General features: G+C 46.8%; 1 protein-coding gene across 7 annotated transcripts in view; it reads right to left on the bottom strand.

The window, feature by feature from the left end:
* Window positions 1-329: 329 nt before the first annotated feature.
* Window positions 330-26965, bottom strand: part of ankhd1 (ankyrin repeat and KH domain containing 1) — a 60110-nt gene continuing 33474 nt past the window's right edge. For 4 of the 7 annotated variants that reach the window (XM_063203787.1, XM_063203791.1, XM_063203793.1 and 1 more), the window contains 21 exons: window positions 25959-26790; window positions 25433-25560; window positions 25116-25227; window positions 22584-22729; window positions 22046-22188; window positions 18058-18271; window positions 13613-13788; window positions 12625-12787; window positions 12336-12431; window positions 12067-12183; window positions 11612-11777; window positions 11162-11370; window positions 10103-10437; window positions 9329-9475; window positions 8754-8918; window positions 6319-8273; window positions 5534-5725; window positions 4965-5225; window positions 2841-3016; window positions 2308-2472; window positions 330-531 (listed from right to left, as the gene is read on the bottom strand). In XM_063203787.1, the coding sequence (XP_063059857.1) occupies window positions 472-531; window positions 2308-2472; window positions 2841-3016; window positions 4965-5225; window positions 5534-5725; window positions 6319-8273; window positions 8754-8918; window positions 9329-9475; window positions 10103-10437; window positions 11162-11370; window positions 11612-11777; window positions 12067-12183; window positions 12336-12431; window positions 12625-12787; window positions 13613-13788; window positions 18058-18271; window positions 22046-22188; window positions 22584-22729; window positions 25116-25227; window positions 25433-25560; window positions 25959-26790 (5958 nt within the window). In that variant the 3' untranslated portion in view covers window positions 330-471. The remainder of the gene's footprint in view (window positions 532-2307; window positions 2473-2840; window positions 3017-4964; window positions 5226-5533; window positions 5726-6318; window positions 8274-8753; window positions 8919-9328; window positions 9476-10102; window positions 10438-11161; window positions 11371-11611; window positions 11778-12066; window positions 12184-12335; window positions 12432-12624; window positions 12788-13612; window positions 13789-18057; window positions 18272-22045; window positions 22189-22583; window positions 22730-25115; window positions 25228-25432; window positions 25561-25958; window positions 26791-26965) is intronic. The other 3 variants (XM_063203790.1, XM_063203794.1, XM_063203788.1) reach the window with 2 other exon arrangements.

Genomic DNA, 26965 nt, shown 5'->3' with positions numbered 1-26965 from the left:
TATTTACCACTCTAAAGGTTCTGATTTCTCTTCGGTGAGTAATCATCTAGGTCATGGCGAAGGATAAATAGTGCACAGACCTACCGCAGCCCCCCCCTCCATCTCCCACACTGTGTGATGTGGGCTTCTTTCTTATGTCAAAATGGCTATACTATGCAGAGAATGTATCCTGTTACACAGGCAGTTGGTTTGTTCATAGACAAAGAGTAAATGCTTTAAAGCCCACGCCAGAGATTTTTTTTGTCTGTTTTCCCGTTTGTTTTTATTTTCTCCATTTTTTTTAGTCAGGCACATCAAAAACAAGGTGTCTATGTCAATTCTTTAAGTAATATTTCTTTCTGTAATTTGGGGATACGCTTAAGGTTAAAGTCATTGTGTTTTAAATCTTCTAGTTTCATTTTCTTCTTTTTTATTTCCTTTTACCTACGTTCTTCGCACTGGTCCTACTATTTCACCAGCTAGGTGTGTGTTTTAGTTGACATGATTCAGGTGCACACTTCCCACGTGAGGCGCCCAGGTCCCAGGCCACACCTGCAATGACAAAGACCTCATCAGTACAGTCATGTTTGGGTAAGAACCACAAGCTGTATTCAACTGGAAAGGCGGCATCACACAAAGTGGACGTGAAAGACAGACCACGCTACCACAGTTTTGGAAGACTGCCATATTACAACTGTGTACAATGATTGTTAAAGGAGCAGCAAGTAGACTTAATCTTTGGTAGGCACAAACGTTGGAAACAGAATCGTCTCTCGTCCACATGTCCTGTTCCTCCAAATGTTCTTACTGCCATTACAGCACACAAACCCTTATCTAAAGGTTCTTAACTAGGACTGTAGCGATATTGTATCAAACTGAAGGATGACGATAAGCAGAGCCTGGAGTCTAGACAACCGCAGACTATATATTCCAGCATTTTACTCGCATATGCCCCTAAAAAGACTAGTAGGAGGGAAAAGTGTGCACAGGTGCGAGTGGGGCTTTCATCCACCCCCCTTATAAAATGCTACTTCCAGCCAGCGTGTGTATTTGTTATTATTCATTGCCTGAGGAAATTCTGCATCCCGAGAAACTTGGGAAAACATCAAAGTGAAGCACATGAATGAACAACAGGCCGAGATGGTTTTTACAAACATGTTGAGTATTTTTTATTCACACAAGCACCGATGCATGGTGAGTGGAGATGGAACTCTGAGTCGAGAGAGGGAGACATACAGAGATGCTGCACCTGCCCAAATTCATAAACCAGCCTTGCTGGTGGTTGGAAAAGTATCCCCTACCAAGCGAAAACGTGCTCCTCAGTCTCTCCATTCATTCTCGCTCTCGACAAAGTGTCAAATGGCAAAGGCTCCTTAAAGGACAACGTGCGTGGTGACCTTTCTGTAGCAGTTAAAACCGCCAACTGAGCTTCCTTTCAAGTTGCCAGTGATTGTAAGCTACAGGTACATTAAATGGATGTGTGCTTCTGCACAAAACATAATGGAGTTTAGAAAATATAAATTTAAAAAATATTAAGCATGAAGCAAAACAGCATTTCTGTAAATATCTGTAATCATAACCATACTTCATTGAAACAAAATGTTTCTTGACGGCATATGGCTAATGTTGTTTTCAGTTCATGTTTGGAACTGATAATGTGGTACAGCTGTCAATAGGCTACCTTCTGGTACCTGCTCCTCTCTCGGTCTCTGTCTCTCACATCACATGATCATAATATTTGTCCATGGTGAATTAATATTGCTGATTTCACTTAGGTTTTGAGTGTTGTGTTTTGATGTCAACACCTGGGGAACAGGTGGTAGCCTACCATCTGCTGTATGTGACTGAGCATTATTTAGTAGATCTACAAAATTAATGCAGGCAGATAAATGCAAATATATATATTTTAAAAATCTTGGGGTGTATTGAACCCTGGGTTGATACGAACCAACCCATGAATTGGGTGTACCGTTACAGCCCTGTTCTTAACTAGCTACTGTTGCTTTAAAATCTGTAAACAAGTTAACAAGTTAAACACATAGACAGGAGAAGTTACAGAACAGTCATGTACTGTAGTACCAAATGCTAGCCATGACTGTACATGCATTGCGTCTCTCACCTGCAAAAACAGTCTCTCCCCCAAACGTCTTGCTTCAGCAAATATACTTACTGCCATTATAACAAACAAATACTAATGTCACGCTTGAGAAAAAAAACATCTACTGTAAAATGCTTCAGCAATTAAAAAAAAAACAGGAAGGAAAGGTTACAAACCAGTCACATAGTAGCAAATGCTGAACATGACTGCAAACGAGCTGCAGCGCTCACCTGTTGAGGATCCGTGTTCTCGGCCGCGTTGGGCACTAGTTTGAGGATGGGACTCCAGGCGGGGTCCGCGGCGTGTAGACCGTTGTACATGGGGCCCCCTGGGGCCTCCGCCATTGGGGGGTGGGGGGGCATCATGGTGTTCCCATACACAGACATGGGCAACCCCTTTAGGAGGCAGAAGGAGGCAGTGAATCAGTTTTGGCCCTTCTTATAGACTCCATAGTTCTCACGATCTTTAACAGTACATGGCATCTCCCCTTCTACAGTGCACACCACACTATTACTAATAGCTGATATAAGATGATATACTCGGAGCTACTATCTGGGTAATTGCCATTTGCCACTGATTTCTGCATTGATGTATGATGATGTGATATACAAGTTGGTCATGTAAGTTGTGTGATGCTTCTTAACTATCCCTTGAAATAAATCACAATTTTGTGTGATGTGCCTTAATTTCCCCATGTAATTAATACAGAGGGAGAGAGTATGTGTGTGTAGAATGCATGTCATCTGCAGGTCCGTATCTGCACCTTGGAGAAGTCCATGAAGTTGGTGGGCACGGGCTGGTGGAAGGTGTTTGAGGGGGCCACGATGCCCGTGTCGTCCCGCTCCATGGCCTGGTGCTGCGAGAAGGCCGACTGCTCAGCCAGCTGCTGGGGCATCACGTGACCCCCCATCAGGGGCTGAGACCAGCCCGCCATGGGCTCTATAGGAAGAGGGGAGCAGAGAGAGAGAGAGAGAGAGAGAGAGAGAGAGAGAGAGAGAGAGAGAGAGAGAGAGAGAGAAATGCCATCATACATGTGAGCAGATTTCTACATTGGAATACACCTATTATCCATTCCAATAGAGCTCAGAAGTAACAGAGATTCAAGTATTAACTTGTTAGTGTTGCCAGATTGGGCGGTTACCCCCCCAATTTGCGATGGCCGTCTGCGGGTAAAAACGGGAAAATTGACCCTTTGGTGTTTTTTCTGCCATTGTATGCCCATAAATCAATGTAATTTGTTCGGATTGGGCCTAATTTAGCTTATTTTGAGAACCTTTTGGGCGAGATTTGATCAGTCACATCTGGCAAAACTAAGTTCCGGTTCCCTTTGCGATTAAAAATTAATGGGAACCTGTCTCAAATAAGGTGTGTGTGCAATCACATGATTAGCGAACCCCCGCAAACTCACAAAGGTATTACAAATAGGCTGTAGGGATGACATGATTGACCATTCTTGTGTCAAACGCCAACATAAATACGATGTTGCTATCACATGTGTAACCCGGAAAACTGGCAGACTACAGGAGGGATATTTCACGAGCCGTATCCATGGTAACCCACAGCAACCCGCCACAAACCTTACTGGTACGAGACTTTGGAAATTTCTAACCAAGCTCTGATACCGCTTGTTTTTTCACTCCTGGTGACATTCTTTTGATAAAAGTTAAAAAGTGCCATAACTGCAATTACTCAAATCGCCTTGGTTTAGTAGTATAGTTTCAAAACTTACCATCGAGGAGAAGTTTGCTCATGCAAAGTTTGCCCTGGGTTACCATGGACACAGCTCGTGAAATCTCCCTCCTGTAGTCTGCCAGTTTTCCGGGTTTAGCATGTGATGGCAACATCGTATTATGTCGGCGCTTGACACAAGAATGGTCAATCATGTCATCGCTACTGCCTATTTTTAATACCCTCGTCAGTTTGCATACCTTTTTTGAGACAGGTCCCCATTCATCCATTCATTCATTCCATTCATTCTCGCGAAAGGGAACCAAGAAGTCCTGAAACGCTAACAAGAGATACTGGAACTCTATGGCACTTACGAGCTCTATGACATTACGACTATTAAGAACGTACTAGTTACTACTATTACGAACATATTACGACTATTAATCTAACAGCACTGTGGCAGTGGCATCGCCAAGTTCTCCACTGCTGAATGGAGATGGGAACACTGAACGACATAGAGAAAAATTCAGTCAGTCAACAAACAAAAAGAGACTCTAAACATGATTAAATTATCACCGCTATTACAAACTTGAAAAAAATATATATATATTTATATTTGCAGTTGCTGTTCTATTCTGTAGACTTTTTCTTTTCTTAATAATTCAAGTCACTTAGTAAAAAAAACTGTGTAGGCAGGTTTTGGATCAGTGTACCTCTGACATCATCCGTTTAAGCTGCCCTTGTGATGTTATGTTCATGTCAAGACTTCATAATACATAATTAAACATTCTCAACAATAGCACTCCAGGCTGAGAAGCTCACCATCAATCTTATTATATAGACAAGAATTACAGCATACCGTGACAGTGCTGTTACGACACCACCATACTTGAATCTGTGCTTGTGCAAAAGGATGCAACTATCCAGACGCTTGACATTTACTTAATCATTGCTGAAATAATTCTGCAATGACGTGCAGGCATAGGTGTGCACCCATGCAGACACATATACACACACACGTGTATTAGACGCACTGACACAGGTGAACTCTGTAACCTGGCATGTATGCAGACATACATACACGCAGGTATATTTGACACACTGTGACACAAATGCACTCCGTAAACCCAGTCCCTTCCACCGCCACTTCCAACTCCACTTTTTTCTTCTTCCTTTCTTTTTCTTTTCATGTTCTAGTCTCCCCCTGCCGTAAACACACCTGTGGCACTTCCCACGCCAAAGGACCAGATGCCTCCCTGGCCCACGTTTGGCGTGTAGCTGGCGGGGTGCATGGCGTGGTTGACTGAGCCGGTCTGCCGTATGCGTGCCAGGCGCTCGGTGCCGATGGGCGGGGGCACCTTGCGGTCCCCCTGCGGGCCGGCGCCGCTGGCCTTGGCGGCCATCTGGGGCATCACGGCTGCGGGGCACATGGCCGACACCGAGCCACCGCCGGACGACACAGAGGGCACCGGGGACTCGCCTGGTGGGGGAAATAAACAAAACACACATGAATTAGGACTCAGCTTGCAGGTGCATTACAGAGTGACAAGCGTCAATCGAAGAGAGACTGGAGCACACTGCATCTTAAAGTTAAGGGATGAATGAATGGATGACTGCATGGATAAAGTGAATGGATCATGGATCGATGAATTGATGAGTTTGTGGAGTAATGGACAAATCGATAGCAATAGATGAGTGTGTTTATGTGATGGGGAGGGGGGTGACAGACCGGTGAGTGGCAGGAGTGTGTGCTCATGTGCGTGTGCGTGTGTGTGTGTGCGCTCTTGCCTCTGATCCTCTTGCAGGAGGAGGAGGCTCCCCAGGGGAGCGGGGAGAAGTGCTGGCGGCTGAAGGAGGGGGGGCCCATGCCTGCCGAGCCCTGCAGGTAGACGGCGGGGTTGGCAGCCATGCTCGTGCTGAAGCTCGTCAACGCAGCCGAGGACGACAAGGAGTTGCTGGAGGGGTCCATGGGGTGCATGCCTGAGAGAGAGAGACAGAGACAGAGACATCAGATACCAACTGAAGTCATGCATGGCGAGAGAACGAGAGAAGAACAATGTGCACTGCACTGCTTTGACACACTTTGTGGAACTAGGCAGTGCACACAATTTTGACATTTGAAAACATTACCCGTACTTAAATGGGTCATCATGGACAATGCCATGATTTTTAGAAGAATGTGGTTGAGACCGGTCATGCTGCGCAAGTTTATTCAGCTGAAATAGCTATGCGACAAAAGGCTGTTGACATGCACAAAACAAAAGCAATTTCAAACACCGTCGAGCCAAAACTTCCTCCACAAACCCAGCCAGTTAAGTGTAAGTTGATCGTAATGAGCACCCATGTCAAGGCACCACTGTTTAAGTGGAATATGTGACAGGGTTTTCCAAACCTTTGGATTGACACTCCCAGGCTTGATAGTAGTAGAAAATCACGACCCTGAGCCTCTAAACCTTTTTGAAATGAGACCTAATGACTAGTTATTCTCAATGCAGACTACATTTTATTCATTGAGCACAAATACCAGTTCTGCACTACTAAACATCAAAAAGAAGGGTTTCAGTGGGACTCACCTATTGGGCTGGGAGCCATCTTCTGTGAGACGCAGCGGTAGCCGGGTGCTTTGGAGCTGTCTCCCGCGCCCATCACGCCGTCCAGCTGCGCCACACCGCTGCCATCATCCACGTATGCAGACGGTGGGGCACCGTACTGTTGCTGCTGCTGCTGTTGCTGCTGCTGCTGCTGCTGCTGTTGATGATGTTGCTGCTGTTCTGCGCGATTGCTGGACAGCTGGCATCCGCCCCACACCTGATTGTGGTGGTGGCCCACCTGGTGCTGGTTGGTCTCAAAGATGCTGCCAAAGTGATTGAAGAGGGCGGTGGGGCCGTAGCTAGGCGGGGGGTGCATCTTGGGTGCGCCGGGCTGGGGAGGGGGAGGGGGAGGGTGGTGCATGTGGTGGGAGCCGTTCATCATGCCCACGCCGGAAGCCGAGCCGGGCAGGGACGAGGGCGGCATGCCAATGGGCGACGGGCTGGGCTGCTGATGCTGCTGCTGCTGGGGTCTGTGGAGGTCTTGTGGAGAGGGGCCTGGAGGCACGAACACACTCTGCTGCTGCTGCTGCTGCTGCTCCTGCAGGGACAGCCCTGCTGCACCCACAGCGTACATGGAGGCAGGGTTCTGTACACGTGGTGGTGCGTACTGAGGTATGGGTCCGCTGAGGTTGGCGTGGGGGTTGCTGCTGCTGCTGTTGTTGTTGCTAGCCAGCATGGGTCGAGGCACCGGCATAGAGGTCTGCTGGGACATGGCCATGCTGCTGGGGTCGCCGCTGGAGAACGCAGAGGGACCGGTAGGCCTGGAGATGGTGGAGGGCTCTCCCTGGCCGTGCAGCAGTGGCTGAGGCGTGGGCGAGGCCGGCAAGGGCATGACGCCGCCACCGCCGGGGCTGTCGGGGGAGGATGAGGCGTTGGGCACCGGCAGCTCTGCCAGAGCCTTGTCCTTCCCTCCTCCCAGCGCGTGCTCTTGCTTGCCGACACCAGGCTGCTGCTGCTGTTGCTGCGAGGGGGACGTGAAAGTGGCGGGAGGCAGTGGCGGGGTCCTGCGGACAGTGGGCGCGAAGGTGACTGGCGTGGCGGAGGAGTTGGTGGGCGTCTGGGGTGCCGAAGCGGCCGGAGCGCTGTTGGTGGCGATGGGCACCGCCAAAGGCTGCGTAGTGGTGGTCGTTGCAGCCTTGGGCTCTGTGGCAAAGAGCTGCTTGCGTGCGGAGGAGGGTGTGTGGGTGTGGGCGTGCGGCGCCGAAGTGGATGAGGGCGTAGGCGCTGTGGAGAGCGGGGTGTTGGTGGGGGGCGCTGGGGTGGAGCTGGTGGAGGGGGTGGTGGTGGAAGAAGAGTGGGCAGCACTGGTGTTGGTGGTGCTGGACGCTGGAGACGTGAGGTGCTCAGGGTGGGCACTGCCTGCTGCTGGAGAGGGTCGTGGAGCTGACGCGTTGTTACCGCTGCTGCCACCGGCTCCTCCACCGCTGTGCTTGGGCGAGCTGTTGGCACTTCCGGGGCTGATGGGCCGTACGGGGAACGGTCCCCAGGTGTTGGGCGAGGGCGTGAACGTGCCGCCGAACTGCGCCATGGGCAGCCGCGGGTGTCGGATCTGCTGCATGGCCAGCAGCGCCAGCTGTGGGTGGGTGTAGGCGAGAGGCAGGGAGACGAACGGAGGACGCACGCCTGCGGACGCCGCCGCCGCAGCAGCCACTATGTTCTTGGCCAGCTTGCCGCCTTGCTGGGCACCCTGCGCGGCCGCCGCTGCCTGGTAGGAGGTGGGCATGGTGGCGGAGGGCACGGCCGGGGGCAGGCCTCGGGAGCTGGCCACCGTGGTGTTGGTGGCGGTGGCGGTGGTGTGCGTGGAGCCCACGCGGGTGCTGGTGCCGCCCGGCTGGCGAATGTGGTTGCGGGGGATCAGGTCCTCCAGCTCTTTGGCCGGGTCCTGGATCAGCGCGTTGATCAGCTGCACTGCGTGCCGGGTCGACTCTGTGCCTCCCCTAGGAAATGGGGATGAAAAGAAAACAAAGATTGTCAAATAAAACCGAGTGTGCAACCCTCCAAGAACACTCACCTGCAAACTAGCAGAAAACAAACAAAAAACAGAAAAGTTAATTTGATAGAAGACAGACCGATGTGACCAAAAACACTCAACAAGCTCTTTTCCAGAACATGCAATTTTGCAACCCCTTGCCTATTCGCCCCATGACACATTTTTCTTCCTTGTGCACTATGATTGTCTATTGCTTCTCTGAACATTACTACTATTATCGTTATTATTTTATATATTCTAGTAGGGCACTGCCTCACAGACCTAGAGTATTGGTTGTGAAAGGGGGTACATGAAAAAAGCAGTGTGGCACAAATCCATGAAAGGGGGACCTTGGCTGAAAAGTGCGGTATACGGAGAGACTCAACATGGTTAAGTTTGGGAATCCCTGGTCTAAGCATGAAAACATTTTACACTTTACATTACAAACCTGATGGTGATCATGCGCTCGCCATTCTTGTCCTTCTGCTTGTCCACGTCGATGTGCGCTCCGGTGACGTCCTGGATGGCCGTGATGTTGCAGCCGCCTCTGCCCATGATGCGAGACACCACCGAGGCCGGCACCGGCAGCTTCTTGGATCTGGAGACAGAACAACTATCAGGATAGTTCATCAATGAATGACCCGAGTCTCACACCCATCCACATGAAATCACATCCTTTGGAGAAGTAGCTAGGACTTTAGTTTACCGTTTCTTGTCAACATGTAGTATGTACGAGCACTCAACATACCAATACAACCTAAGGTACAGTGCAAATACATAACAATGCTGATATACTTTTCTGTTACAAGGACCATACAATGAAAAGTAACCAAAAAGTAAGCCTGTTTTTTCTTTCTTACATGAGATTGACTAAGATTCCTTTTTTCTTCAAAATGTATTCAACTAGAATATTTCTACATGGCATTTATTTTGTTTGTACCACCATTCATTTTGAGTCATAGACGGTGTGTAACGATGTTAGGTACAGAATCAAAAAAAAAAATCTAATTCAAATCATCTTACCTCCGCACCACCTCTTTCCATCCATCCTCTCTCTTCTGGCCTCTCTTGGGGCTGGTGAGGTTCATCTTGTTGCTGGGGGAGGTGATGGGCAGTGAGGTGCTCTTCACCGATGAGAACGAGGATGAGTGAGAATCACCGTCATGGACCCTGGTGGAGGAGGACGTGAGAGAGTGAGATGGTGAGATTTACAGTGGGGACACCAGCATTACATTCAATGCCACCTTAGAAAGTGGGCAAAATGAGAAGAAAACGTTGCTGTGTAGGCTAATTATATCTGGCATTATTAATTGGTTTTCCTTGATCAGTAAGTGGAAGACAAATATTGCATAGCCATTTCATATTTAACTATTTTTACTGTTTTGTCAGGCTTACACAAGGCTCAAGTCACAGAGGAAGCTTCAAGACATTCCACTAATTTTAAACACATCAACACATCCTGGAGTAGCTCAATCCTTGTCAGTAAAACAATTAAGCAAGAGAAGCAAATTCAGATAGAAGAGAAGCAACACAGCGATTATATCATGCACCAACATACCCAGTTCATGTAACACCAAAGTTCTCCTCTCAAGCCATAAATCAATTAAACAATTAAAGACTTGCTTCTGGAGTAGCTAGCCAGATGTTGGAAACCAGAACGCACTGATGATGTGATGGCTTAAGGGCTGAAACGCATCTGCTTGTAGACTTGGTGGTATTTGATAAATAGATAATGAGACTCAGCTCGTGAGTGCAGATTTTTCCCTCTCCCCTTTAAAATAGAACTAGGAGCCTTACTTCTGTTGGGGCTTAGAGGGGGAGACCTTCTCCTCTCTGGCATTCTGATGTTTGTCGGGCGTGGGCTGCTGCATCTTGTGCCCAGCAGCGATGCCCAGGAGAGCCGAGGAGGAATGGGAGGATGAGGACGAGGAGGACGACGAAGAGGACGAGGGGACGTCGCTGAGCTCCCGGATCTTGCTGCCACTGCCACCGCCGCCACTGCCGCTGCTGCTCTCGCTGTTGCAGTCGCCGCTGTCCAGGTTATCCGAGTCGCTGTTGCCGCCCGGCACTCCGCCACCTCGAGGCTCGCCGTTGATCTTGTTGCGGTCGGCCTTGTGGGGGGCCAGCGCCACCTGGGCGACATGAGAAGGAGGTAAACCACATTGTTTGTTTGTTTGTTTGTTTTTTGGGCTATTTAAGACTTTTTATTTCAGGAAATAATCAGGAGAGAGATGGGGAGGATCGGGGAAAACACCTTGGGCCGGAATAGAAACCCAGGTCCCTTGCGTAACAGTACACTGCCTTAGCCAATGCCTAAACCACTTCTGTCGCCGTTAATGACTAACCTCCAAACAACATGTTTTTTTACTCTACTCTACTACTCTAAATCAGGGTTAGGCACGTTTTTGGTCGCGGCACAGCTTTGCATTCTATCCTTTAGCAACAGAATTTTGTACCCAGTGGAATATAGTATTTTGCTCTTGCGCGACTAGTCATTCTTCAAACGCCACTGCCTCACAAATGCCTCACGCCGTTGCCTCACAAAATGCGTTGGGCCAACATGCGGAAAGCAGAAGGGTGAAATGACACATTCTAGGTGGTACCGTGCCTCATGGGCTAAAACGCTGTACCATTATACTAGGGATCCGGTTTCAATTCCAATCTGATGTCATTTCCTGATTCTTCCCAGTGTCTCTCCACTCAGTTCCTCAATAAAGGCTAAAAAAAAAACCATGGACTATGTGGAAAAAAGTGTTTTGGCCCCTAACTTACAAGTAGCAACAACAAAATGCATTGAACCAAGATGAGGAATGCACTAGCGTGAAATAAGAGATGAGTTTATGAGCTCCGACTGACCTGGGGGTCCTGTAGGATGATGGGCTGTGTGCCGGTCGGGCACACCGTCTCCTTCAGCTTGTTCTTCTTGCTCTTGCGGCCGGCGGAGGGCAGCGTGGTGAGGCTGGCGCGCTTCTTGCCGAAGGCGGAGGTGAAGGTGGGCGAGGTGGCAGAGATTCCGATGGTGGTGGTCGTGGTGGCGCTGGGAGGCTCAATGGGCACCTCGGCTTCTGCACACACACAATAGGGAAAGAACAACCTTCATGAAAACCATTGCTGTGCAAAGAGTAGTCAAGACTATCCTGTAATTACAAATGTGTTACTAATTACTAATACGAATTAATCAGATGACATCCAACAATGTTGCAGAAACTGTCAGAAAAATCAACACAGAGTTTCTGGGAAGGTGTTCTGTAGTGTAATTAATCAAAGACCAAACATGAATCGTTGAGGTGAGAGGTCACCACTGACCATCTGCGGAGTCCTCCTTCTGGTCCTTCTCATCAAAGACTTGTTTGACCTTAGCCTCCTCCTCCTCCTCCGCCTTCCTCTTCTGCTCCTCTTTCTTCTTCTTGCGTTTCTCCTTGCGCTTCTCTCGCTTCGCAGCCAGCGCTTGCTTCTTGCTCTCCTCACGGGACTGCACGTCAAAACATTTATAGTTAGAGAATTTGAAATAATGACATATCCTTTTTTTTAAACTTGAGTTATCCATGCCCATAACATTATTGCTTCTCACTTCAGCAGAAGCATTTGTTGAATGAAACCATACTATGCTTCAAACATCATAAAAAAACCAACTCATCACAGACTCACCATTATGACATTCATGAAATATTGCACTGATATGGCAGCTTTCTGCCAAAAATGCACACTTCTTTATCTTGTGAGGGACAAACAAAAAAAATGGCTGCTAGCGATGTGCCTACCTTCTCCAGGTCCAGCTCCTTGAGGAGGATGCAGGCATTCTTGTTGGCCTCGGCAGCCTGTTGGTCCTTGGCTTTCACTATGGTCTCCATGCACTGGTGGCATTTCTTCAGCAACTCCTGCAGAAACATCACACAGACCAGGTTAATCACAGGGATTATAAAAATGGACCATGCTTGTTACCTCATTCAAACCCCACTCACATAGAAAGATTTAAACAAATAATGTTGACCTCAGAATGCCTTCAAATACCATGTGGTCGCCAACGTACCTTATCCGCAATGGTGGCGATGTATCTCATGCACTCTATGTCTGAAGGAAACTGGTTCACCTCCTTCACCAGGTATTGCACAACTTTGACATGGCCCTGAGGGGGAAAACAAACAAGTTAGGACCACAATGACATGCTGATTTGTAAGTGTGGATGATGTGCCTTGTGCCATTTGTGCCTTGTCATGATTCTATCATGCAAAGCGCATCACTTCTCTTGGCTGTCATCAAAGCGGTTGTCAGCAGTTGGCCAAATGTAATCAGACACCACCGCGTCGCTCGTGTCGTACCTTGCGGAAGGCGGCCATGAGGGGGGTGATTTTGCGGTTGTCTGCGGAGTCCACGTCAGCTCCTGACTGCTCCAGCAGCTGGACAACATCAAAATGGCCGCCATTGGCCGCGAGCCACAGAGGGGTGTTGCCCTTCTTGTTACGCACGTCGATGTGGGCCCCTCTGTGAGAGGAATAGAAGTAGGTTAGGTTGTTTTCAGTGGGATTGAACACAGGGGAAAGTCAAATTACTACTGCATGCACAGTAGCATACACACAACACTGTGGTCCTCTATCACAAACTAAATTTGGTCAGATGGGTGTTTATTGTGCACCCAAGTTCAGTTGATGATGAAAACGCACAGTGTCCATTCGATCATTCTATCTCCAAATGTGATTATTACATTAAATTACACTTAGCTGACGCTTTTATCCAAAGTGACTTGCAGTTATTTACAGGGAATTGGTTAGTCGTTGGAGCAATGTGGGATTAAGCGCTTCGTTCAAGGGCACTTCAGCCATGGGTGGAGGTATAGGGAGAGGTAAGGGTGAGATTCGAACCTGCAACCCCTGTGGTCTTAAGCCCACCTCCCTCACCATTATGCCGTGTCCAGACCAAGAGCAAACTGTGCTGCCTGGTAGCGTGGGTAGCAGAAGAAGTTTCGCCTTGAATTCGCTGTATTCGCTCAAGACGCAGCATTGACATGTTTGATTCAGCTAATCACATAACGGCTCTGGCTTGACAGCCTGGGACATTCGGAGATATGAACGTTCCGATTGGTTTTCGCCGAACAGCGTCAGAGCGAATTCGCCTGCGATTAGATTTAGTTTAATCGTCAAAATTCGCTCTGGTAGCGCAAGAAGCTTCGCTCCTGGCGAATTCGCTTTGGTAGCGCAGGTCGCATGCCCTCCATAGAGAAATAATGACTTCCGTCGCTTCATTCGCTCCGTTCGCTCTTGGTCTGTACACGGCATTACACCACGGCAGCCCTAGTATAAGTGGTCGCACCTGATGATGAGGAGCTCGCAGAACTTGTAGTGGCCCTTGTCGGCGGCGATGGTGAGTGCCGTGTCACGAGAGGAGGGGACAGGAGGGGCGTTGACGTCCGCACCCTTGTCCAGCAGCACGCGGCCCACCTCTGCATAGCCGCCCGACGCAGCCTCCATCAGCGGAGTCAGACCCGTCTGCAAACAAGACACAAGATCCGTGGTGAGATCAAGCCAGTCAAGACATGTTTTTGTATAGTACATTTCATACTGAGAGGCAGTTCAACACCAAAAACTGAACATTTTTTGTAGTTTTGAGTTAAGTCAATCTTTACATCTAGTCAGTCTTAATTTAAGTAAAAAAGTTATTAGGCGATTTTTTTACTTAAATTAAAGGGGTCCTATTATGCTTTTTCATGTCTACTACCCATTTATTGGGTTACACAGCATCTGTTGTATGTAAAAGCTTGGTGAAAGCTGCATTTCACAAATTGGCCTCTTGGGGGAGAATTTCTCTGCCGCAGGAACGCTATTTCTCAACTGTCAGAGAACGCGTGGTTGGGTTTTCAACATTCTATAGCTTTTGTTTCCGGTACGGGTCTACGTCATGCTGTACCTAACATTGCTGCTTATGGGATGGAGTGTTGACGATGTCACAGACCATTTATTAATTGCAGAGACAGTAGACCTAATGCGCATTTGTTCATCGCAGCCACATAGCCTAGGCCTATCTGAATTTGACAGTATTGTGATGAGATGTATCCTATTTGTGAATACACCACTCAGTGTACAAAATAGTGTACAAGAATAGTGTAGCCTACAAGGATAGTGTAGGATTTCGCCATCCACAAGTTTATTCCATTACGCATGTTTTTTTTTTTTCAATTCATAAATCGGCTCAGTCAATAGGCTACAGCATCGGTCTAGACTGGAGGCTACACTCATCTGTGGCCCAAGTTATATCTTTTTTGTTTCATTGTGATATTAAAGCTGCATTTTACATTGATAAAATACCGGTTGGTAGGCCTATGGCTAACGGGCCAGAAACAGTTGAATGAGGAAGGTCGAAAACAGGCAGAACGCGTTAACGCAGTTGCGCACTGAGAATCCAAAACACTTCCAAGTGGGTGAAAGACTCGAATCTCTCCTTTCTCTCTCTATTCGCTTCAGGGCCGTTTTGCATATGCTGTTGGCAAGACTAACTTTTGTTTGGTAAGATGTGAAAACCCTACACTTGTATTGCCGCTTGAAGCATAACATTAATTAGAAGACGTGCGCTGATGTTATCCAAATAGGTATCACGACATGACCAGCAGCCGTTTGCATCAGCAATGTTGGCAAGGATTAGCCAGTTAGTATAGGCTATGCGTAGGCTACAATTCAGTAATTAAAATGCAACGCAGTTTTGTTCATCATATCTGCAAGAGCAACGTGGATATTGGCTTGACGTCGTTTAAAACTGGTCGAGTCGTCGGGCGGCATGCCAAAAATAATGAAACTGAAACTGAAACGGATAGGGCCTATTGTTATATTAAAAAAATCCTGTCCTGTCGATAAATGCGAACAAAAAAAACACGAAACCGAGACTAGGCCTAGGCGTTATTATAAGACCCATGAAACCAATCCATCGAGGACTGCCCATTGCGCTTCCAATCCAGTGCGCATCATTTCTGCCGGGGACTAAATAGAAATGCAGTTACTAAAATGAAACCATGCACCTGAAAATACCTTGAAATGTATTTTTATGAAGCATAGCCTATCACCATTGTGCATTAGGCCTACAGACAACGAGCAAACAGGAACTCATTTTTAAAAGCCAACAACGCGTGCGCTCAGTAGCCTATTCAGTCTGGCTTGCAAATAGACCACAGGACGAATTTGAACACGGAGTTCATATCACAAATAGGGTGTCACGATATCACTGACAGACGTTGAATTGATAGGTTTGAGTCCGACAAGTCGTGCCCTTGTCTTACTGGGCGCACTCTTTCAATTTCGGACTGCGTCTTTGACAGCCAGATGGGGGCTGCCGCGGGAGCGAAGAAAATGAATAAATAGGCCTATCCTTTGAACTGTGTACAGCAATTGCAGATGATTAGCTTATTGGATAGCCTATTTTGTGAAGGTTAACTTGTCATTAACAAGGGAATGTGATCTGATTTCAATCCCAGAACATTCTTTGTGTCTTCAAATTTCCACCTGTCAACAGCAGATCTAGACTTCTCCCACCTAGACCAGCGCGACACTTGTCTGTTTGCGAGCAGTAAACTTGGCTGATAACTTCAACTTTAGGGCTACAGTATGCAAGGCTAGACAGCGGGTTAACCAATCAGGCCCCTACTGTTGCGTTAATAATGTTTAAGATAAAGATTCTTCAGCGCAGGATATCAGAAATAAACAAGACAGCGCAGATGGCTATTAGTTTTTAAAAAAAAAATATGGTCACAATCGCGTTATTACGCATCATATGCAATATGCGTATTATTTCATGAAACCTCAAATCGGAAGCAATAGCCTGTACCCAGCACTTTCAACCCTTTCTCAGATTAATGGCAGCCTAATTGTCCCAAGCGATTTTGAAATCAAACTGAAGCCCATGCACGGAAGACTCGCATTGGATAGGGACTGGGTTTCAGCAAATGACACAGCAAGGCGCACAAATAACAACGTGGGACTTATGATGCGTCCTTTTCAGATTAATTGTGGACATTGGGTGAACTATTTGGCTGTCAACTTTAGACATAGGCTAGGCTACAGGGTTGGATTCCAGGTCAAAAACAGCTGTGCTGCTGACGTAATATTAGTAATAGAATGCTTGATGAAACGCTCCATGCTGCGTCGAGATTTCAGAATGTTGAAGGGTCTAACATTCTGCACTTCCACGCGTTTCAAACAGGCGGCGTAGGGTGCATGTACACAATGATAAAAAATAATGGACATGAAAACAAGTGATCATTCAAAATTAACTCCACTAACCACAGTAAAGCAAAATATTAACAATGAAAGTTATTCTAAATAGCATAATAGGGCACCTTTAAGTTTGACTAGATAGTTTTTACTTGAAACTAGGAAAATAAGCCTGCCTTCCAAGAATTGTTTACAGTGCATGGATGACAAAAATAAGATCTGATAATGGCCAAAAGCACAGAGTCTGTGCATGTAAGCAAGAAAACAGAAAGCGAGAGGCATTGAGGTTTTATCGGCATGTTGTCCGATGTTTGACCTGTGTTAAGAGAAAAACATGGCAGGGCTTGTAAGCTGGGCCGAAACTAACACCTATGCTAAAGGCATGTAACAAGGCAGTGAAGGCGGTCAGACAGGAGCTGTGAGGTGAACATTCGGAGGGGAAGACTGGGACAAACACATTGCCATATTGCTCTTTATACAAGAGCGGAGATGTCTCAGCATCCCTTGCTCTTCCCAAAAAGCTTTTTGCAAACAATTCTCTTCCAAGGGCAACCCCAACACAGAGTGTTGGTGGCTAAGGTTGACCCTTACTGTTAAGGGAGTCAAGACACACTGAAGTCGAGATGGGGGGCACGAAGAGCAGGAGTGAGGTGAACATGTTGTGGAAGGTTGCAGAAAATGACAACAACAAGGAGAGGAACAGCAGTGAAGGGAATATATGTGGAACAGGCTGACCTCGGCTGTTAAGTGAGCCAAGACAGGCAGGGGATGGGGAGAAGAAGAAGAGTGAAGTGTACTCGGAAGGGCCGACAGACAACAACAAGAGGAGGAACAGTAGTGAAGGGAATATGTGGGTGTGGAGACGCTGACCTTGGTTGTTAAGGGACTCAAGACAGACAGAGGATGAGGGGAATGAGTAGTGAAGTGAACATGCGCTATAAAGTCTCACAGACGACAACAAAGAGAGGAGCAGTACTGAAGAAGGCATACAGGGGGAAGTAAAGGCAGACCTTGGTTGATAAGGCAGGCACGCCAGAGGAGTAAGGACAAACAAACTGGACGTTTGCATGATGTTTTTAATTCTGAATTAATAATTTAGAATTAAATCGTTCAATTGCGCTTGCATTGCAGATTCTTTTAATTCCAAATTGGCAAGCGTTTACATGTTTTCAAAGCAGAATTAAGTTTTATTCAGCATTAAATTTAGTTAATTCTGAATTTAATGTCTCGTGCAAACGAGGCCAATGTGCTCCCAACACAGGTCACTACTAGACTAATTAGCTTGTCAACCTGGCTGAAGGTGTGTGGTACTTCGGAACAGTTAGTACATCGAATTGGCTGGAGAAAATATTTGGCAGGGTTTTAACTTTCTGACCCTGGGATGTCAGCTCCTGATTAAGGCCAGCCTTGATTGTTAAGACAGAGGGGTCAGTAGTGAAGTGAAGTAAAGGGAAGGCTGACACACAACAGCAGCAGCAGTTTGGTGACCGGTGGAGGGAACCGGTTTAGTGAAATTAACATCGCATGTCTAAAAAACAAAAATCGGATGAAGAGTCAGACCTTGGCGCGGTGCTCCACGTTGGCGCGGCGGTCGAGCAGCAGGCTGACGACCTCGGCGCGGCCCTGGAAGCAGGCCAGCGTGAGCGCCGTGTTGCGGTTGGTCTCGATCTGCGCGTTGATGTCGGAGCCCATGTCCAGCAGCAGCTTCACCGCCGGCACGTGGCCGTTCATCGCCGCCAACATCAGCGGAGAGATGCCCAGCTTACTGCCCGTCCTGCACAGACAAACAATTCAAGAAGAGAAAATGCATCAAGAGAGAAACTGTATCAAGGGAGAGATGCCCAGCAGGCTGCCCGTCCTGCACGGGGACATTATTACTTCGGTAACTTTCGATTTTGAAATCTCTAACCGCTACATGAGGACATGCCCAGCTTGCCGTTTTTACAATGATGACATTCAATGTGAAAATCTCTAACTGCATCTCAAGGGAGCGATGCTCAGCTTGCTGCCCCTCCTACACGGGGACATTATTACTTTGGTAAGTTTCGATTTTAAAATCTTTAACTGCTGAATGGGGACATGCCCAGCTTGTTGCCCATTCTGCACCAAGACACGTTTTTACTATGACTTTCAATATGAAAATTTCTAACTGCATCAAGGAGATATCCAGCTTGCCGTCTGTCCAGCAAGAGGCACAAGCACACGAAATTGTATGCTCACCAAACCGGCTTTAACCTTTAAGAGGGTGGGTTTTTGAACATTCTATAAAAAGAATGTGTTCTATAACAATGCAAGATTCTAAAATTCCATATTGTATTGAATGATGCCCAGAATTCTATAGAACTTTCACTGCCCGAACATTCCCATCACACTGGTGTGACGGTACACTCTTAAAGTGTAACTTGCAGGTTAAACACCACTAAATCTCATTTTAAGAACCTCAATACATAAATTTAGATGTGATATATGTCAAAATACCGAATTATTGCATAAACAACATTTTCAGAAAACTTTGTCAAAAATAACGGCGGCTTCTTTTAAACAAACATTTAGAATCCGACGTAGATAGAGGGAGTCGCCGCGTTCTACAGACATACTAAGCACCGCAGAGAATAGGCCAGATTATAATATTGTAACACCTTTCCAGACCTATAGGCTAAATTTCAACAAGTTAAATGGCCTTAAACAGTGGCAGTATCCACCAGATAGGCCTACCGTCTGAACCATTTTATTATTTAAAATAATAATATTTGTTGTAGGTTTCCTCCATGTCAATGCGCTGCAGCAGCGCCATGAGGGTGTGCCAGACCGTTATTAGGCTACCGTATTTCCTCGATTTGTAACCGGGCTCCTAATAGTAGCCGGCCTCGTTTTGTAACCGGGTGTTGTGAAAAATCGGAAAAATAGACACCGGCCCCGTTTAGTAGCCGGCCTCGTTTAGTAACCGGTGCGCTTTAAATTAGGCCTACTCATTTTGCACAACGTGTTAAAGTTCAAAAAAATTCGGAACGTGTGTAGGCGATGCCTACTTTAATAGCCTAAATTGTAACATTTAAATGCCTCCTCTCCAAGCGGCACAATCGAAACTTAAGGTGCTTGCAAGTTTGCCTGGTAGCCTATCCAACAAGACAAGCCATGTGACATTAAACATAGCCGTCGTCTTGCGAAGAGTTGGACGAGTTGGCATGTGTATGAGAGAGAGAGAGAGAGAGAGAGAGAGAGAGAGAGAGAGAGAGAGAGAGAGAGAGAGAGAGAGAGAGAGAGAGAGAGACGTGCTTCCCGAAAGCGCTTTGCAGAAAGGGAAAGGTGATGTCTCCAAATATTAGGCCTACACAAAATACCTCTTAGTAAAGTAGACATAAGTGAAGTATTTTGCTTAATAGCAAAGCCGACTCGATTGGTTCATATTGCTCAGAATAGACCTCATACCGAAGTCCACGTTTTAATGGAGTTGCATGCGCGAGGTTGCAACTGTTGCGACTGTGCTAGATCACGCCGAACAGGTGCTTATACTGGAGGCTCTTGCGCAAACAGTTAAGTCACTGCATACCCGCCAATGATGAAGCAGGTTTCTTTATTAGTTTTAAGAAAACAGCCTTCCCGGCGCACAGGGTGCAGCCATTTTAAAAAACTGGTGCCATCTCTGACTGGCCAAGATGAAATCGTATGCACGCTTCGAGATTATAGCCTACATCGCATATGAGATGATTATGAGATGACATTGCATTTCCCACCACTATCACGAGACATTGTCTTTAGACGTTGACGGGCAGCGGGAGACATGCATCCACATCTCCCAAACTCAACGACGAGTGCTGCCAGTGCACATTTCGCCCCTAGCACCACACACGTGGACAGCTCGCAGTGCAAACATAGGTAGGCTATAGGTAATATTTGTGCTGGCATTTTTGTTTCAGTTTTGTAACGAGGATTATAGCATCTGAAGACTTGATTTCTTCTTTAGTGATTAGGCTACTTTCTTGATTACTTTTTTAGTTTGGTATAATTACGGACAATGCAAATAACTGTTTTTTGTGACATGCGGACATTTTTGGAGGGAATATAATCGAAAGTCCCGCCGCCTGGTTTATTGTTTTGTGACATGCATGTGGATGAGCTTTATTGAAGTTTCATGTAATAGGCCTACTGAGCAGTGAACTGAAATTGAATATAGGCTATATGCCATTTTTACAACATGGCATTTTTCTCGGGTGCTATGAGTATTGTTTTGCACCGTGCACAGTTTTGCACAGTGAGTGACCATATTATTTCTCATCATTGTCGGCAAAGGGTAGGGCCTTCAACCATAGCCTATTATATAGTTTGGTCTTTTTGTAGCCTGTAAACCAACCCCCTCGTGAAACTGTAACTCGCTTCAGAGTAGTGCCGCGGTTTCAGCACCATGGACAGAGGGCGCAAGTCCATTTAGGCGGCAGGCATGTCGTTACTCCACGGCAAATGCCGTTTTTGGGAAAAAATATTAAAGTAGTCGCTATTTCTAAGTAGCCTATGTAATGGTCTACTTTGAGACTATTTTAGATTTGCCTATGAAATGCATCTCTCATGTGAAAGCAAAGGAGAGATAGGCCTAGATATCGCCCCCCTGTTTATAATCGCAAATTACGCATGGCCACAGACAGCGCGGATACCCAGAACAGTTTCATATTCTAGATAAACCGATAGACCCGCTGATCTGTCTTTTTTAATACACAATGCACAAACACAGTAATAGACCATTTTCAATAGCCCACATACAATATAACTGTCCACTTTTCCCAGTCTCTCTACTAGAACCAAAATGGTTGGTAAGCCTACATCCACAAGCGAGAGCTGAGCCAGAACTTTAGTTGGACTCCCTCTATCTACGTCATAGAGGCTCTGCCAGTGAGGAGCCGAATACTTCAGAAGTAGCTGTAAAATGATACATTTTCATAAAAATATTGCAGTTTGGCTTTGTTATAGACTGTGAATTTCACATATATGTTTCAAAACACCTCTCCTGACAACATCCAGTATATATTTAGTTATAAATTTAACCTAAACGTTACCCTTTAAAGGGGACATCATGCATATTTTTAGGTTACAATGTTTTTCAACAGTGGGGTCAGGACCCCATGTGGGGCCGCCTGGAATTTAAATGGGGTCACCTGAAACGTCTAGGTGTGAAACAAATCTTAGATTTTCAGAAATAGCAATAGGTTTAATGGCCAACAGGTTAGCTCAGATGTGTTTTTTTTCCGGTTGTGGAGAAAATATGTGTACGGGGTCCCCAGAAATTTGGGGCGTCAGAACGGGGTTTTGGGCCAAAAAAAGGTTGGGAACCACTGGGTTACAACAATATTTACATGTCTTTGTGTTTAAATGTTCCATACAATCATCACTGAACATAAAAGTGTTATTCAATACAGCCCAAATAGATATCCAGTATATGAAGAGTAGGATTAATATACAGTACTATGTTTCTTTAAATGTTTGAATGGCTAACGGTTGCAATTCTATGTTTTAAGTGAAGGGACAGAGAGGGCTGAAGGAGGCTGAGAGGGAGTACCTGGAGTTGATCTCTGCTCCGGCGTTGAGCAGGATCTTGATGATGTTGACGTATCCCCCAGAGGCGGCCAGGCTGAGGGGGGTGTAGTCCGACACGTTACGGTGCTCCTTATTGGCCCCACGCAGCAGCAGCAGCTCAACCACCTGACAACACAGGTACAGTCATATATGAAATACTTCATAAGCATATCCCCACAGAAGAATTACACATTACAATGTGACTGCATACCACAGGAATACATTTATTTAATCACTTCAATTTTGTGTTATATATGATCTTATGCATTTGATGAGAAAAAAAATCAAAGAGCAAAGAGACATAGTTGAGAGTAGACTGCGTCCATGTCTCCACAACACCTCAAGTGACGTAGAAAATGTGTGGATTCTCCTCTCAAGTTGATCAACATGACGAAAAATGGCAAAAGCGTATGTGTGTGTGTGTGTGTGTGTGTGTGTGTGTGTGTGTGTGTGTGTGTGTGTGTGTGTGTGTGTGTGTGTGTGTGTGTGTGTGTGTGTGTGTGTATGAGAAGAGCGCGCACCTCCTGTCGTCCCCCGGAGCAGGCCAGGGAGAGGGGTGTGTCTTTGGTTCTCTCGGACTGGGCCTCGATGTCTCCTCCCTTGTCCAGCAGGATCTCCACCACTCCAACATGCCCGGCTGTGGCCGCCAGGATCAGAGGAGTGAAGCCTGGAGGAGGAGAACACGTTAGTAATACCAGTACCATCACACACACACAGTTGCGCTCAAAATAATAGCAGTGCCTTTGCAATGCTGAGTAAATGTCAAAATTCTTCAAATGAATTGTACTTTAAAAGGTACACTGTGCAAGATTTTTAGTTGTTTATTTCCAGAATTCATGCTACCCATTCACTGATGTTATCTTTTTCATGAATACTTACAACCACCATCAAATTCTAAGTATTCATTTTGACTGGAAAAATTGCACTTTTCATACATTAAAAGGGGGATCTTCTCCATGGTCCGCCATTTTGAATTTCCAGAAATAGACATTTTGGAGAGAGAGAATCTTAAAAAATCTTCAAAAAGGGCGGCTGCTCCTTTAAGAAGATAATCTGTGCGGCAGGGACATGAAAGTACCCACAAAATATCTTTTGAGTTGACCTAAACCTGACTGTTGTTCTCAGAATGCCAGAACTCACAACTCGAGATGAATTCTGTTAGCCAAACTTTTTTTACCACGCGCGTCATACACATTACACACGTTTCCCGACATGAGCTTTTTCTTATGTCACTGCATCGCAAATGCACTGTTACTCAACCGATCTCAACAAAAAACCTTTTAGCGAGAGGGTCAAAGACGTCCAAAAAGGAATTGTCATTCAGTGTAACGGATACCTTCTGCTGATTGTAACTGTAAAAAAACAAGATTTTAAAATTGTTTCAAGTGAATGGATGACAGCCGAGGCTTTCATGAATTCACTGGAAAAATAAATAAATAAAAAGAGTCATGTTTTTTACAGTTACAGTCAGCAGAAGGTATCCGTTACACTGAATGACAATTCCTTTGTGGACGTCTTTGACCCGAGAGCAGACACGAGTTTGACAATCTTCAAAATGCATTTATCACACAGATTGTTCAGCAACTATGGCACAGGCAAGATTTAAATGGTTCGGTAGCAAGACTGTTGTTTGTGTTCCATGCAATGAGTGAGGTGCATTTGGTGTTTGAAATGTGTGTAGGGCTCTTATCAATATGTCTGCAAGCCTATATGAAAAAGCACTCAAATAACACCTACCGCGGCAGAGAGATTAATGTTTACAGCATGCAAACACTGTTCATATTTGGTAGGTCTACTAAAGCGACAAGTGGAGAGGAGAAACAACAGGAGGAAAGTCTAAAATATCGAACACTGCCAATCGAATGCTGTGGTGACGTGCATATACCCAACTCTGAGCCCAACTTTGAGAATAGTTTAACGGTAACTTTGTACAACAAATTTTGAGTTCCGAAAGACAAATGTCAACACTGCTAGTATTTTACATTACATTCCTTCACTTTCTGTGAAATTTCATAAAATTGAAATACTTCTCCCCATTTTCTTTCTTTTAAATAGAAAGTGCACTGAATGTCCCAAGTGCATTTTTGGTCATTAAAGTACAATTTATTTGAAGAATTTTGACATTTACTCACCTTTGTAAAGGCACAGGAACACGAATATGCACACAGAAGCAACACAAGAAGATAGAGAAATAGACATGGGAACACACACACACGCACACAAACACAACTCGACTGCCTCGGCTGTTAGTCCGAATCCTTTTATACACGATACACACAAAAAATCCAAGTGGAAAGCTACTGAACAGCCATTGTTAAGTATTGTAATGTCTCAGTGTGTTATTGCTTTCGTTTTTCTTTTTCTGTCCCAAAAACGTACCCCTTATGTCTCTCCCCTTGTTTATCTTAATCATTAGTCATTAAACCACCTCTACAGTAAACACAGACTAAGGGGGCTAGAGACCACGCCAATCACTTGAAGTGACTCTAATCAGGCTGTTTCCAACTGTGGATGTAAATCGGATATATGTGAATGTGTCTATAGTGTAAATAATCAGATCGGATATTCTGATCACACCTGCCGAAAAGAGGGAGGCACATGTTATTGGGCGCATGTAGCCAGATACAAGGTGCGACGAACATGGATGGAGATTATGCTGGCGCCAGGGCACAAATTAATTCCCACTGACTCACACTGAATCACACTCAAATATCTTTCCGAAGAGCAAGTGAAGACCGATCACTGGGGTGCTTGCTCAGTGGGCACATATTTGTCAGTGTGTACTGTACAAAATTATATTCCAGCTGGGTTGGTATTTTGGTAACCGTTGGGTGCATGGTTTCTTTACTAAAAAACACCTTGATATGAAATGTGACCACAACAGAACACACACAGACGCACAGCCACGCAAGCAAGCACAGGGACACACATACACGCACACACAGGAAGACGTACGTACGCGTACGCGTGCACGCACGCACGCACGCACGCACGCACGCACGCACGCACACACACACACAGGTCTTGAATAGGCGTCAGTAGGCCGTGCGTACCCTTCTTGTCGCGGTGCTCGATGTTGGCTCCGTGTGTGATGAGCACCGACACCAGCTCCTCGTGCCCCCCAGCGCACGCCAGCGTCAGCGCCGTGTCATGATTGCTCTCCGTCTAGACCACAAAAACACACAAGACACACAGCATGAATCACAACCCAGTCAAAAGTCCTTTGTACCAAACCAAACCAAGCCAACACACTGGTCAAAAACTTCTGACATAGTCAAAAATGTTTACACAATCAGAAAAAGGGGTACTACAGATCATTCTGTTTGGTGTGTGTGTGTGTGTGTGTGTGTGCGTGCGTGCGAAAACGTACATAGGCGTCAATGTCGACGGAGGGGTAGAGGGGCAGCATGGAGGGTGAGCCCGCTGTGCCGGGTAGCTGTCCGGGGGCCGGAGGCGTGGGGGAGGTGGGAGGGATCATGGGAACTCTGCTGCCCACTGCTGCAACACAGGGAAACACATTAGAGGCACAGCACGCAACACACACATGAACACATTACATTCAACACTGACAGATCTTTATTGGATCAACTACACAAGTACCGGTACTCAGGTTTAAACCGGAAAGCAGGTTTAAAAACAATATCACCTCATTATCACTACTATCAAAAACATGTATATTGCTTTGACCTAGAGCATTTCGAGATAATATTCTTTATTGGTTTCATATCGTCAATGTACCATGTACTGTTTTTTTTCTTTTAAATCAAAAACTCCATGGCAACTGCACACCAATAAGCTTAATTCCACCTCATAAAGCCTAAACACCCCGTGATGTAAGAAGAGCTTTCTGCAGGGCCTGTAGAGTGGTGTTAGGGGGTGGTGACATGGGTACCCACCCGCCATGATGTCGTCCAGCGTGTCGGTGAGCGTCTGCGCGGGCGTGGCCACCATGAGGCCGTCGGGGCCCTGTGCCATGAGCCCGCCCGGCCCCAGCTGCTGCAGCTGCTGCCCCAGCATGGCCCTCTGCAGCTCGGGGCTTCCCTCCTCCACGCACGGGTACTCCACCATGCCCCCGACACCGACCACGCCCATGCAACCGCCGCCACTGCCCGTGAAGTCGGTGGACTGCTGCTGCGCGGCGGCCAAGGATGGCTGGATGGGCACGAAGCCCGGCGCGGGAGAGGGCAGTGGGGAGAGGGACGACGGCGGCAGAGGGGACGGCGGCGCCTGGAGATCTGACGCGGCCTGTGGGGGCGGAGGGGGAGGCGGAGGCGGAGGTGGAGGAGGCGGGGGCTGGGAGGCGTCGCGGTACAGGATGGTGTCCACCTGCGGCAGCTTGGCGTACTCCGGATCCTCCACCCCCTCGTCGTCCTCCCCGAGGTCGGCCACCTCCACGTCGTCGTCGGCGTCATCGTCCACGTCGAAGGGTGGCATGAGGGCGCGGTAGTCTCCCGCCAGAGCCTGCTGCTGTAGGAGCTCTGCATCCATGACGCCGCCGGCGGCGGTGTAGTTGTTTGGGCCCGGCTGGGGCGGCGGCTGCTGGCCGGGCAGGGGCAGGGGGGCGCCGGGCGCTGTGCTGCTCTCCACCCCTGCCCCTGGTCCCGGCTCGAGGGCGCCGCGGGGGCCCTTGGCCTCCATGTACTCTTTGGTGAACTGCTGCTGCGTCTTGAGCTGCAGCTGGCGCTCCACCTTCTGCAGCTCCTTCAGGATCTTCTTCTTCTTCTGCAGCTGTCGGTCGAAAATGACGAAAATGACAATGAACATAGAAATGTTATGGTAAGTTAGAAATGTCAGTCAGAAATGTCAGTGTACATATAAATGCTGTATGTATGTCTAACTAAGGTCAAAAATGACATAGAAATGTCAATATACGTATAAACGTTATATGTATGTTTACTAAGGT

The sequence above is a fragment of the Engraulis encrasicolus genome, chromosome 7 (genome assembly GCF_034702125.1).
Source record: "Engraulis encrasicolus isolate BLACKSEA-1 chromosome 7, IST_EnEncr_1.0, whole genome shotgun sequence".
NCBI lineage: Eukaryota > Metazoa > Chordata > Actinopteri > Clupeiformes > Engraulidae > Engraulis > Engraulis encrasicolus.
Note: the sequence above shows the minus strand (reverse complement) of the source record. Positions and strands in the feature narration are given on the sequence as shown.